The 15,555-nt window shown below is 31.5% G+C and overlaps 1 protein-coding gene across 2 annotated transcripts; it reads right to left on the bottom strand.

Moving 5' to 3' along the window:
* Positions 1–3,339: 3,339 nt before the first annotated feature.
* LOC109337999 lies at positions 3,340–5,765 on the bottom strand. Of its 2 annotated transcripts, none has more exons than XM_019575122.1 (4): positions 5,627–5,765; positions 5,470–5,547; positions 4,994–5,098; positions 3,340–3,638 (listed from the first exon to the last, which is right to left on the bottom strand). In XM_019575122.1, the coding sequence occupies exons 1-4, from the start codon at positions 5,627–5,629 to the stop codon at positions 3,564–3,566; spliced, it is 261 nt and encodes an 86-aa protein (XP_019430667.1). In that variant the 5' UTR covers positions 5,630–5,765; the 3' UTR covers positions 3,340–3,563. The 2 variants fall into 2 exon arrangements, with proteins under 2 accessions (XP_019430667.1, XP_019430668.1); XM_019575123.1 differs by having other exon boundaries at positions 3,340–3,635; positions 5,627–5,764.
* Between the last annotated feature and the right edge of the window lie 9,790 nt (positions 5,766–15,555).

The following is a 15,555-nucleotide window of genomic DNA, read 5'->3' as shown; positions in this document are numbered from 1 at the left end:
TCTAATCACTGTTCTTCAGCATCTACTTCAGATCATGGATCTGTTGAAAAAATATTACTGCTGTCGAAGCTATACGAAAAAGATAATATTGAAGGTTCACTAGGGGGTTTGGAGGATGATTTTGAAGATGCAAATTGGAGTGAAGGTTCAAGGCTGTCTACAGACAAGGCAAGCCTATCTGGAACTCAAGATGAAGATCACAGTGATTCATCCGAGACGAATATAGAGGAACTTGAACAGAGAATTAACAAACTTGAAGCAGAATTTGAGCAGCGAATTGAGAAACTCCAGAGAGAGACTACACAATTAATAAAAACAAGGTTTGGTCATAGTTGAAAATATTAATAGCCTATCAAACTAAAACAGTATATCCCCTTGTTAACATGTATTACTTGTTAGCTGGTAATTTTCACTTAGTAGCCCCGTGTTAGTGGATTTGGCTGGTATTATCATAATGTATCAATATTGTTCTTAGTCTATAGCCTTTTTCCCTTGTTTCCTTTATGTATTTAACAAGTTTGATCTTTGTCAAAATTATGATGTATTTCCAAACTTGTATTTCATCTTGTTGCTAGGAGTGAATTCAATTTATGTGCAGAATTAGAGGGTTGGAGTTAAAAAACTGAACCATTTACCAATTTCATTTTCTGTAGTATACTCCAATAATAATAGCATTCAAATTAATTTCATATTAAAACCAATTTTTGTGCTCACAATTAACATATCTGTACCGATGGCATCAGAACCTATTGGCTCCATCTCAACAAGTTTCAAGTCCTTGCTAAGCAACCGTGGTTTTCTATGTAGAAAGCTAGTTGTGGCTGACTGTGTAATCTTCATAACAAATGACATATTTCGAAGTTTTGAAGTTTTGCTGTGTCCTTTTGAATTTTTGGAGAATAGATGGAAGATAATGGAAGGAGGTGAGAAAGGGAGAAAGATGCAATGGATGGCCTTATCTAAAGTTTACTTACTCATGAATCTTATGGTTCTCATTTGGCTGTCTTAATTGTCTGCAAAGTTTATAAGATAAAGTTTTCTGTTTGGATTTGTCCAACTTGAAATAATGCTTCTATAACTCATAATTTCAATTTTTTCTATTATAATGCCTTATATTGTAATAAATTTAACCGAAAATGCTTCTGGGTGGGGCAACTTGTTTGCATTTTGCATACTTATAAACTTGATAGTGAGAAACTACTCTCAAGGGTGCAGTGCAGTCCTTCACTTGCTGGCACAATAGGAACTGCTTTTTGTAACTAGGCTCTTATTGTACCATTGTCTTTGATACCACATTAGCTGGTTTAGCTGAGTGGCACACTGTAATTTGAAGATTGTATTAGAAGATTACCACTCTGTTCATATTAGAAGATCCTAGGTAAGTGCATATTTTATTTCTTCTAATTTCATCTTCTTCAGTGAGTTATTATCTATTGCTGGAAACCACTCGTTCAAGGGAAATGGGATATGCTTGTTTGGCTATGTAATATGAAATTGAATGGAAATGATGACTACTTGGAGGAATATAGGACAATTTCTAGGAAGTTTTTGTTGAAGTATAATTGTGTTATAGGCTAGGAGCAATTTTGTTTACAAAAATTAAGTTTTTATACCACTAGGTGAAGTCGGCTACATGGATCGAATGATGTCATAATATTTTATCATAAATCATATTCATTGACAAAATATTGATCTCTAAGTTTTTCTTAATCATTTTCCCTTTGGTTTTTATTGGTATACTTTCCTCTAGGAATTCGACTACCTAACATTTGATCTACGTCAGTTATAAATGTTGCATCAGTAAAAGCTTTGCTGTCAACGGTAACTACATATGTTTTTTCTTTTTATTTTAATTTTATCGACCATGGTAATACTAGGTGATCCCACCTGATGAGACTAAGATTTGATTGTTATTATTAGTCATGGTGATAATAAATGATTAAGTTTTACTTGATCCCGGTGTTCTTTTATCCTATAGATATTTCCAAAACTATATATCCGCACTCACTAGTCTGGACTATCTATTTTAGATCATCTCGTCCTGATATTATCTTTGTCCATGTATCAGGTGATAGTTTTTGTTGTTCACATATTGGTTATAAGAATTGTTGTTCACAATTCCTGCTGGGTGCTGATATTGTCTTTTTTCCCCCATGTCTCAGCTAAGACTTCCTGTGATGATTTAATGACATCATATAGAAAGAGGGTAAGCTTGTTGACGCAATAGTAAGGTTCTTGCTTAGTTACTATGACGTCATGACCTTATGGGTTTAAATCCTGTAATAGTCTTTCTACTTGCAAGGATAAGATTGCGTACATCTACCCTCCTCAAATCTAACTAAGTAGGAGTCTCGTGTATTAGACCGTCCTTTTTTTACAAAGAACATAAATGTTCTATATTTCCAATAAGAAGGTTACATTTGCAATCACGGTTAAAATAGACAATGATGTAAGCATTTAGCAATGCATAAAAGAAAGAGCACCTGCTTAATCACTATTCCCAAACCAGTTATTTAAGTCACTGGTGCTTTGAGTTTTGGATATTTGATAGTCACTGAAAACTGAAATGCAACTTTCCCAAGTATGACTATTTTCTCTACAGTTGAGTGCCAATAGTGCAGATGATGGGTTGTTGGGGTTAGAGAGATGTTGTACTTGTACAATGTTGCTTTGATCTTTTAGTTGCATGCAATTTGGAAATGGTTTGTTATCTAAGTTTTTATTGATTATAGATTCATAGTATAAACAAACCTTGTCTTACAACTCCCCCAACACCAATTTTCTGGTCTAAGAACGTGAAAGTTTCACAGTGAAACTATCCATTCACTGGTGGCAGATAAAAGCTATGCAAATAACTCAACAAATTCGCATAAATTTAAACCAAGTTTTGATATGAATTAATTAATGGGGTGTAATAATTTCTACCACTAGCCATATCCAATAGTCAAAACATATACTAAAAACTATATACACCTTGTGAATTTGGTGGAGGGTTGCCCTCATACCCCTTAATAATGCCCGGTGGAGGGAGCGGGAAATATGGGAATAACTTATCTTGCAATGATTGAACCAATGAAGGGTTGCCCTCATACCCCTTAATAATGGAGGGAGCGATAAATTATTCCCATATTATATAACATATTTAGTTTTCTTTCTCAAAACATTAGGTTCGAAATAATATGTTACTTTATATGTCATGTTTAACCAGTTTTGTGCTTCAAATAATGAAGCGTTGATTGAACCAATGACCCATTAACTCAATACCTTGACCAGGACGATGACCATTGGAGGTTTTAAAATAACTATATCCCATATTTTGGCCTTGCAATTCCATGCATGTAAAGATCAACACAGAATTATAAGTGAAAATAATAATAGTGATAGGACTTGGGTTTCAACAACACATAGTTACCAAGTACCAAGTCTCTAACTTAGATCATAAACGATTTCCAATCCCCTATATATAATAATGGCAGTAACAAACAAGTTAAAGACATAAAACATCATATGCTGTCATACTTTTTTCCATCCTATCAAACCTTGTTCAGACTAGCTGCCATAGATTAATCCTGCTTGACATCTTCATTTCCAGGTTTAACATGTCCTATTGGAGCTGGTTCAGCATTTGCCTCAGCCTGCTATATCATTGGGATTTGTAAGTCATTTTATATTCATTGAAGCTTTAAATGTGAATCAAAACAAAAAGTGTTTATAAGCAAGCATGCACATATGTCAACAAAAATATACACCACATGCATGAACGCAAACATACAAAATAGAATCAGTCATCAAGAATCATGGGGAGAAGCAACACACAAGGTCACGGGAGAACCACTACCAGTCTACTAGGGTGTTTAAAGTATGACTCCCTTTATACAGAATCCATCTCACAGACAATAATAAAAGACAGATGAAGAGATTACTTCTCTCTTGAAAATTAAGTGATCATCAGTAACACAAGCTATCTTGTCACTTAAACCAGATATCAATTACGATAGACATATTATTTCATAGACATATGATACGAAAGGACCTCAATTCTTACTCACAATTTCACCAACTATGTAGTTCATTATCCATTAAAACGAATTAAATAGTAGCAGCTTTATACTACAGAGCAAATGTTAAAATTGAGTATAATAAAACCTACTTTATTAAATAATTTTACCTTTCCTTCAAACTCAAATGAAATTTCCCTCCCAACAAGGAGTCGCTACAGAATCCTACAGGCGCTCATTGAATTTCACATAAATACCATATTCATTTAATATATTGTTTTTCTCTTGATGAACTTTTGGAAAAAAGGTGTTCTTAACCCACTTCTTTTTATTATAATATTGACATACTTAAAATCCATTGCAAATATTGTAAGCTTAAACTCACATAAGCCTTAAGCGTAAATTCACATCACCAACAAAATGATACACTCACAAGCATATAATTGACGTATTTATTCAAGTGCTTCTCTCTTGACATACACCTCAAAGTTAATTTAGTTCAAGGCAGCTTCTTAATTCTTTGTAGAATTTCCAAACACTTATTCTTTACAGATTTTCATTTACCACTTTGCGATCTCCTCATGGGTATACTTCCTAATTGTTGATAGCTCCTAAACCAATTTAATAGGTTTCCAATGCTTTTTAAATCACACTCCAAACTGCCAGAAAACAAAAGAATTTCCCTTCCAAACCACAAAAGTGACCGCTAAAAACTGTCATTATTATTGAAAATATTTCTTAATGCCAGCCAACTTAGCTCAGGTGCTACGGCCAAGTGAAAGGGATTTTTCAAGAGATCCTAGGTTCAAACAAGGTAATGTTTGGCCAATTGTACCGCAAATTAACAAAATGACATTTTTGTGTGTTAAAAGTATAAGCGGATAACATTGCAAGTCAATTAAAAAACAGAGAAGTTCACGCAAAGAACACCAAGTATCTAGTTAACAGTATTTCATTGTTTAATAACTAAATAATCATAACAGGAATTCACTTACTTTACTATCATTCTTGGTCTTGGCTGCTGCGGGCTTAATTGGACAAGCTGGAGGAGCCCTCACTGGTTTCCTGTACTCCCAACCGAAAAGCCCATAGATTTTCCCCTGAGACATTCATCAAACAAGGTTAAAGAGAGGCATTCTTATTACTGATTTTTTTTGGCAGTACAGATGAGGTTAGCACAAATGTAAAATTGTTGTTTAGTGACCATGAGGGTCACAGATTCAAATATCTTAAACGGTCTCTCTCTGCTTGCAGGAGTAAGGTTGTGCACATTTACTCCGCATTTGCCACAAAGTGGAAACCCCATGCACTAGGCTACCCTTTTTATTGTTTTAAATTGTATTCTGCACTTGCTGCCACATTATTGCGGATTACAATCGCAATTGCGGCCGCATCCACCGCATTAAATTCACCTAATTGTGAATTGAGGATTAAAAAGTTGCGGAGATATGTGGGTAAATGACGATCTTACCAGAATTAAATCGAATAGAACAGGGAGGAGGTTAACGATTGGGACGAGAAAGAGAGGCAGTAAACAAGCCAAGCATACCTATATCAAAATTTTAGATTCAGTTTCAAACAAATAAATAAAAAAGAAATAAAGAAACAAAATTGATCGCAGGGATTACCATGTTTATTGTTTGGAACGAGATTTGACGCAGAAACCGAGAATTGGAGATGATTCAATTTGGGGTTTGCGAATTGAGAAGGGCAAGGTTGGTAATGGTTTTGTTGAAAGGATGAAATATGGTAATTTTGAAAGCTCAATTCTGTGGGTTACTTGGTTGGCTAACGGCCAGGATTGACTGCGGTGACAGGATGTGATCTTATACCATACACGTTATTTTTATGTTTTATAAAGAGTTAAGCCTCGTTAATGTTAATATTAATATACAGAATGAAAGAGGTGTGATATTCTGTCATTTAATGGTAGGATAAAAGAATCATGGAAAATTTAATGGAAATATGCAGTGAAAACCTATATTACGTTACATTTATAGTTAGTAATTACCCATTTTTCCACTTTCTTCTTCACCCGTTTATTAATGTTAATAAAGTTAATCACATGACACGTTAAACTTTAAAGTGACAACATATATCTAATCCCTCGTAGCATGTTGTACTAACTACTAAGTCATCAAGACAATGTTGTCAGATTAATTTTTTTTGCCTAATTTTTAAAACAAAATAATGTTTGTTGTAATTATTTTCTTAAAATTAAACCTTTATAAAAACATTGTATTGTTTAAATTTTTATTGAAAAAAACTTAAACATAAAATGATGATGTTTAGTAGGGATGACAATTAATATCCAAATCTGTGGGTACCCATAAAAAATATATACAACCACTCGGGTTTGAGTCCATGCTTTTGGACCAAAAGTAATAAGATTCGATATTTTAAGACACGTAGTTGGATCAGTCTAGATTCAGGTGATGATGTACTCAAACTCATAGATACTCAGACACTTTATTCCTTCCTATATATATATATATAATATTGTTAATCATAATGTTATATTTGTTAATTCATAAATATAATTGTAATGTTGTTAAACAGTGATGTTATAATATTAAGTAGTAATGTATTGCTATGTTATTAATTGATATGTATAATTCAATATTTTGTTCATTAAACAATTCTTATTAAATCAATTTTACATTATAATTAATATTGAAATAATCAATTTAAAATGTGTTTAAAACTTTAAATATGTTTTATAATTTTCTCTCTAGTTAATTAGCTAAATAACATATAAGATGGTGGAAAGCAAACACATAATTACATAAAATACTTACAAATATTTTAATATTTTTTGAATTTGTGATTACCGTAGATCTACTGAGTATTCAAGGATCCGTGAGTAACAGATCCAACATGTATCAGCACGGATCTAAAGCAAGTATGAGTCTAAAAATGAAGCAACAGAGCGAGTCTACCTAATACACAACCCGGACACTTACAGACCCATTGCCATGTGTTTAGTGTTTTTCTTCAACCTTGTACCAGCATAGTAAAAACAACTCATTTTTTCATCTATGTTTGCTTATACTTTGTTTGTTTATGCTCATCCCTCTTTGTCTTCCATTAAATCTTAACAAACTTTCCTTCTTTTTACTCCTGTTCCTTAAATCGTGTTCTCTTTCAAACATTTTCATATTCCCAAATTCGAAAAGAAGAACATTTCTTTTTATATGGATGTTGACTTTTGTGTTACTTGATCATTTTTTATTGTGATCCTGGATATTTCTCTTTATTGTTTCATATTTTTATAATTTTATGGCGCTATGTTTGGTCGGTTTATTATTTGATACTTGGTGTTTAATATTATCCATTTTTGCATGGTTATGTTCTATCAATAAATATGCATATTTTACATTTATTAAATATGTTTTACTCCATTGCGATGTTTGAATGTTTTGTACTTATCATTATGGTGGTCGTTTTATAAGAGATAGAGATTAGAACATTCGATACAAGTATGAAAAGATTGAAAGGTTGCCACCTATGGATATGAGCTTTGTTAATATAAGAATATGAAGACATTGTTCACTCACTGTGATTATCATGACTATAAACCTATGTATTGACTTAACTCAAAGATTATTATTTGTAAACTAGTTTAATATCATTACAAAAGGATAAATATATTAATAATATGATTGTTGCATTGTTGGACTCAAAGAATGTGAATGACCTTGGTGAATACAAAATGCACATATATTTTGAAGATTCAATATTGGATGTTGAGCACAGTGAATTTGTTACTGGTCCCTCTTCTAATAGGATTCCATTTACAAATCTCTCCTTATTACTGATGTCGAAGATGATAGTGATGCTACAATAAGTAGTTTACTTGAAGAACGTGTAGCAGAAGAACATGCAGCTGAAGATGTACCTTACTTTATAATTGAAGCACTTGAACCACCAGAAAATACACCCGACTTTGCACCCGAAGATGTACCTAACTTTGTACCTGAAGAAGTACTGCACTTTGGAACTGAAGATGTACCTAAAACACCTAAATATGCACATGAAGAAGTTGTTGAAGAAGGAAACACTAAAAGAAGAATCCTAAAGAAGAGGATATCAAACGGAAATAAGAAGTCAACCCAAAGAAACTCTCTAGTTAATTAGCTAAATAACATATAAGATGGTGGAAAGCAAACACATAATTACATAAAATACTTACAAATATTTTAATATTTTTTGAATTTGTGATTACCGTAGATCTACTGAGTATTCAAGGATCCGTGAGTAACAGATCCAACATGTATCAGCACGGATCTAAAGCAAGTATGAGTCTAAAAATGAAGCAACAGAGCGAGTCTACCTAATACACAACCCGGACACTTACAGACCCATTGCCATGTGTTTAGTGTTTTTCTTCAACCTTGTACCAGCATAGTAAAAACAACTCATTTTTTCATCTATGTTTGCTTATACTTTGTTTGTTTATGCTCATCCCTCTTTGTCTTCCATTAAATCTTAACAAACTTTCCTTCTTTTTACTCCTGTTCCTTAAATCGTGTTCTCTTTCAAACATTTTCATATTCCCAAATTCGAAAAGAAGAACATTTCTTTTTATATGGATGTTGACTTTTGTGTTACTTGATCATTTTTTATTGTGATCCTGGATATTTCTCTTTATTGTTTCATATTTTTATAATTTTATGGCGCTATGTTTGGTCGGTTTATTATTTGATACTTGGTGTTTAATATTATCCATTTTTGCATGGTTATGTTCTATCAATAAATATGCATATTTTACATTTATTAAATATGTTTTACTCCATTGCGATGTTTGAATGTTTTGTACTTATCATTATGGTGGTCGTTTTATAAGAGATAGAGATTAGAACATTCGATACAAGTATGAAAAGATTGAAAGGTTGCCACCTATGGATATGAGCTTTGTTAATATAAGAATATGAAGACATTGTTCACTCACTGTGATTATCATGACTATAAACCTATGTATTGACTTAACTCAAAGATTATTATTTGTAAACTAGTTTAATATCATTACAAAAGGATAAATATATTAATAATATGATTGTTGCATTGTTGGACTCAAAGAATGTGAATGACCTTGGTGAATACAAAATGCACATATATTTTGAAGATTCAATATTGGATGTTGAGCACAGTGAATTTGTTACTGGTCCCTCTTCTAATAGGATTCCATTTACAAATCTCTCCTTATTACTGATGTCGAAGATGATAGTGATGCTACAATAAGTAGTTTACTTGAAGAACGTGTAGCAGAAGAACATGCAGCTGAAGATGTACCTTACTTTATAATTGAAGCACTTGAACCACCAGAAAATACACCCGACTTTGCACCCGAAGATGTACCTAACTTTGTACCTGAAGAAGTACTGCACTTTGGAACTGAAGATGTACCTAAAACACCTAAATATGCACATGAAGAAGTTGTTGAAGAAGGAAACACTAAAAGAAGAATCCTAAAGAAGAGGATATCAAACGGAAATAAGAAGTCAACCCAAAGAAAAAGGATAGAACCCAAAAGAAAAATGATATAACACCAAGGAAAAAGGATACAATCCCAAGGAAGAATGTAGTAGGTGAAGGACATCAATATCAAGCCTCTTTTGAGGAACATGGAAATGCACCAAACAATAAATTTATGCATAGTTCTATTTGTAGTGATGATCAAGGAAATGCATTCAGTCAGTACCTACCCCATTTTCAATTAACATAGTGCATTTGGACATGTGCAACTTGAGATTGAAATGAAGTTTACAAACCTCACAATGTTTAAGAATGCACGAAAGGACTATAACATCTTCCTTAGAACAAAAATCGAGTGGAATAAGAATGATCTAAAGAGGGTAGGGCAATGTATGCAAATGTTGATTGTTTTTTTGCTAGCTTAATGTACCTAGAACACTAAGATGACAAGATGTCTCGACCACTTTCACTTCTTTTCCAATTTGGGAATACGAACACAAATGTTCAAAGGGGCACAATTTAATGAACATAAAGTAAAAGGAATGAATATTTGTTGAGGTTTAATGGAAGACAAAGATGGACGAACACAAACAAAGTCTAAGCAAACATAGATGAAAAATAATCACTTTTGTTTTGCCAGTATAAGGTTGAAGAAGATATATTAAACGATGTCATTTGTGTTATAGTTTATTTTTTAAATTAAACAAAATAATTTCGTTTTGCTAAAAAGTTTAATTTAAGAAAAGGGCGTCGTTTTGTTTTAAAAATTCAGCAAAAAAATAAATAACATCGTCTTAATGACATCTACAACATGCAAGGACAGACTAGAAAGGTGTGTTAACATTAATATCTAACATATCATGTGATCAACTCTGTTAACATTAATAGACGAGTGAAGATGAAAAAACTAACGTGGTTCTACGTTACAAAAATAAAGGATGAAAATAGTAATGTAAAATTATTATGAACTAGCTTGGTAACGTCAAAAAACTTCAAAGACTAAAATGTATATTTAGTCTTATAGTTATTATCACAATTGTGTAGAAAATGAGGAAGTCTTGATCGGATGCACAACTTCTATTATTTTAATTTTTTGAGTGAAATTGTGGTTGTTATATTATTTTATAAAATCATGACAACCAACCACAATTCTTCAATCCACAATTATTTTATTTTATTTTATAAAATCATGACAACCAACCACAATTTATATCTTTCAAACAAATTTGCAATGAAATTATGGCTTCCATCTATGGTTTGCTACATGCTAAATTGCGGTTGTGATTCCCGATTTCATTTTACCCATAAGTCAACCTCCACATCGTACCTATTTATAATCCTCTAAGGCATAACCATTCCATCTAAAGAAAATTTACTAAAACTCAATGGTGGGTGTTCAACATAAGGTAACTCTACTATTTTGAATTAAATAATTTTATTTTTATTATGTTACTTAGTAATATTAGTTTTGTTGATGTAGATGACTATTATAAAAGATATTATAAAATAATTGGGATATTAAGCTCTATGGTAATGATGATGAGGTCAAGATTGTCACTAGTGAACCTTTTCATATACCATATACTACTTCATCATCATTTTTATGTAGCATTAATTCATATGATCATTGTAATTCTTAGAATGAAACAAGTGGTGCAATGAGTAATAATGAGAATGAGATGTTTGCTCGGATGCAATTTGAGTTAAATCAAGCAACAATAAATCCAATTAAAGAATATTGTATTAACAATTCATTTGACTATGTTGTTGTAGAGTCCAAACAAGATAAGTATATGGTCGCTGCAAACATTTTGGTGTATGGTGTGAATGACGAATTTGTGCATATTTTAATGTAAAGCATGATATTTGATTGATTAAGAAAATTAATGGAGCACATACATGTCCCAAAGAAAAATGGACTCAAGCGTACAACGGAGGGAGACAGTATGAACATGTAAATATCAATCTTGCAGAATGTCTTAATTATATTTTGAAAGGAGTTGAAACTTTGCATATCATTGCACTTATGAAAGAGACATATTTCAGATTGAATTCATGAATTATTAATTATCAAATGGAGTCGTAAGATGGTCAAATGGTAATGGTGGAAAGCTTAAGGGTAGAGTGATAAGGAGGTTGAAGGTTCAATTCTCATCCACCACAAAATAATAACATACTAATATTTGCCTATAAAAAGTCATTAAATAAAACAATTAACATTATAATGACATGACATATATATCATAAAGAGTTGACAAAATTTATGAAATAAATTAACATCAAGCTACATGTTAACTTTGTGTTGTGCTACTCGTCTTAATGCTCTTAAAAATCTCGTAGAAATAATAAATAACGTCAATTTCGCTTGTAATGATATGATGATTGCATTGACATAGCTAATTCATCCAACCTTCTCTATGAATTACTATCAAGCTTCTCATACTTAACATTTTAATATGTTTGAATATGAGTCTCAACCTCAATATGAAAGTCAAACTCAAGTTGGGAACCTAAACGACTACAAAAAGAATGACCGAAATCGTGAGGCATACAATGACGTGTGTCGAATGTTCAAAAGTGTGCATCAACGTGCATTGACATATGTACGATGAAAGGGAGAGGTGGCATGGATTAGTTTGCAGAACAAAAAATAAAAGCTTGTTTTTAAAAAAAAAAAAATTTATCACATGATCCAAGCTCAAACCCAACACGATCAGACAATGACAAACTTAGTGATTATATAGTGTGTGGCCCTACCACAAAATCCATATACCTCTTTAGGCACATCCCAAGAGTGAACTCTCTTGCTTATAAATACTTATCAATTGTATAAGGTGACAATATAAGACTTCCAACTTTTTAATTCACTATATTTTCTAGTTTGTCAATACAATTAATATAAACTAGCGTATTGACAGACACTATTGTGTTTGGCAACCCGCTTTCATATTGTTCATAACGTTTAGTTTAAATGAAATAAATTTCATGTATAGTGTGTGTTAAATATTGTAATTTGATGTTGAATATATTTGATTATGATAAAGGCATAATATAACTAAATAGGCCGGCCTGTTAGGCTTAATAGGCCATTTGGATGGCCTAAAGTCTGACCTGTTAAACTAAATAGGCTTTTCAAAAAGCCTAAGCCTGGTCTGTTTACGAAAAAACCTGACCTGACCTAGCCTGTTATAGGCCAAGTAATAGGCCCCTGGTAGGCGGACTGACCTGTTTCCACCCCTAACAACAAGGATATAGCATATATATTTGAACACAAATGATCTTTATTTGGTAGTAATACTATATTCAAAATATCAGCTAAAATATACTAATAACAGTAAAGAGATAAGGGAAAGAAACAGTCTGCAACAAGGTTTTTATACTTGTTCATTTTGCGGTCCACTGCAAAACTACATCCAGTCCTCCCCTCTGATCCGAGAGATTTTCTTCACTAAAATTGAAATCAATGTGTCTTACAAACATACTTTCAATTACAAGACCTTGAACGCTCTCTTCTTGATTTCCCAGAACCTCTATCTTGGTTTGACCTTATCCGATCGCCTAGGAAAACCTTTCCTATGATCCAGCCTCAACCAAGAGTATGCTCTAACTCAAGACCTCCAAGTCTTGGTGAAGACTCTCTGATCTCTTTGGTGGTATGACACCAAGAGACAACTTTCCTTGTTACACAAACAACACAAAAAAAAGAGTAATGTGAAGCACTAAAATAGTTCAAATATTACAAGAAAGAACAAGCTATAAACGCTATACAAATCTCACAATTACTATGAACATGTATAAAATCAAAATCATGAAGAACATGTAATTTCTACCCTTAAGAAATCTTTAAACAGTAGTGAAATAATCATGCAAGAACAAGATAGGATGATGAACACATTTGATAATATGCAATGGATGACATGTTAATCCTAAGCATAATACTATCTCACTCTAATCTCACATGCAATTCTCTCTGCCTATATGACATACATTGAACATGAAAATACGCAACTTAATAATTCTAATATGAATGTATAAAATCGTGTATGAAATCTGTTGAAAAAACAGTCTATATAGAAAAGCTGTTTTTCACCCAGTTAATCGATTATGTTGCCTGTTAATCAATTAACGGACTGTTAGAGAGTAACTGAAATATGTTTTTCAGTTATCTGTTGAAACTGTTAAAAACTGTTTTCATGTTAATCAATTAAAGCTTTACTTAATCGATTAACTGACATATTTTCAGTTAAGATGTTAATTGGTAAACTACCTATATGTTATGCTTATTAACTATACATGTTTTACCTTTATGTTATGCCTAAAATGCACAAATAATATGTATGATTAATGCATGAACATATAATAAACTAGATGACATATCTCATATAAATGATATAATAGTTTTTAGACTTTGTGAGATTTGCATCTAGGTTTACCTAACCTAGACTCAATAACTAAGACACATCTAAGACTCTAGTCTAGACACGAAGCTCTTAAATCTTTGACATGTTGAGTTGTCTTTAAGCTTTCACTAAGTCCTTTGTCTTCATCAAAACATATGCAAACTTAAGTGTTCTCTTGACACATTGCACTTTCAATCATTTTTTATGATTTTCAGTCAACCCCATCATTTTTGTTGTATTTATATTATGAATTTAGAAATTTAAATGGAATCACTTAATAAAGATGAACTTAGAATTTAAAAGGGAACTTATGTTTGTTTGATTGTCTTGTGTTATCTCCAAATGCAATGAGTGAAATATTTTATCAAACATGTTTGATGCACAAATCATTCATACATTTGTCTTTTCCATGTTACATGAATAAAGAAAAGATGATTGTTAAAAATTGGGGAAACAAAAAAATATATCATATTCTTACCTGTGTGGATGAAGCCATAGTACCCACCTGCATTTTAAAAAGAAGAAGCGATCATACGCTGTAACAAAACTGATACCTATCTAATTGCTCTATCTCTCAAAATGTTCATTAACAATAGAACAAATACTAATGTATAGAAAGTGATAGAGAACAAAACATTAAAACAAAAGACCAAATGTGTTGTTGTTGGGAGAAAATAGAAGAAAAGTGGATGAAAAACAATTATTATTTTGAATGATAATGTATAGTTTAGTTTTCTTATATCATAGGCTCCTCGTGATTTTTTGGAGGAGTTATCCAATTAAACACATATTCTCTTAATAAATTGAAAAAGTATAATATTAGTTTTAATTAAGGGTAAATTTGGAACTTAAAATTACATCATAATAGTTACCAAGTGTTTTGACTTTATAAGTTAAGTTATCAAGTGTTTTTGGCTTTATAAGTTAGTAAAGATAATAAAATTATTGGGCCTCTAGAGAATTAGCGGTGAAGTTGAGGAAGGGATAAAAAATTAAGCATATTAAAAGAAAATTAAGGATACGGGCTCTAGAGAATTAGTGGTGAAATTGATAAAAGAATACGTTTTTATTAAGTATCGTCTATTATCCCCACTTGTTATTTGACTTATGTAAAATTAAACTCTGAGGTACATATTAAAAAGTACTTATTATTAAGATTTAAAATTAAATTGTAATTTTGTTATTATATTTTAGTTTATTTAAATAATATAATATTTATGATTGTCAATATAAAAATTTATACATAATTATTACATTATTTACTATTTATTTGTATTATTTGACTAGAAGAATGAACATAAATAGTAAATAACATGATAACAATATATAAAACTCTTATGTGAATATATATTTTTTCTTAATTAAATGTCTGGACGTCAAACATTTATGAATGTTATTTACATTTGTCTTTGTCATTTATAGAGAACCACATCAATAAAATTAGCACAGTTGATAGAAAAATACATGTATTTAGAGGAATAATATTATTTAGCCTCGGGCTATGTTTTGCTCAAAAACACAAAGAGGTTGTATTTTATTGTTAGATCTTTTATTATTAGAATAACACTAGTGAAATTGCTTATTTTTTCTCAAAAGTTACCATCAATTTAATTTGTTACTGATATTTATTACAAATTCAAAAAGTGGAATAAAGAATTCACAATTTTATTAAAAAATATATA

Source organism: Lupinus angustifolius, unplaced genomic scaffold, assembly GCF_001865875.1.
Source record: "Lupinus angustifolius cultivar Tanjil unplaced genomic scaffold, LupAngTanjil_v1.0 Scaffold_16_110, whole genome shotgun sequence".
NCBI lineage: Eukaryota > Viridiplantae > Streptophyta > Magnoliopsida > Fabales > Fabaceae > Lupinus > Lupinus angustifolius.
The sequence above is the reverse complement of the archived record's forward strand: the minus strand, read 5'-3'. Positions and strand labels throughout refer to the sequence as shown.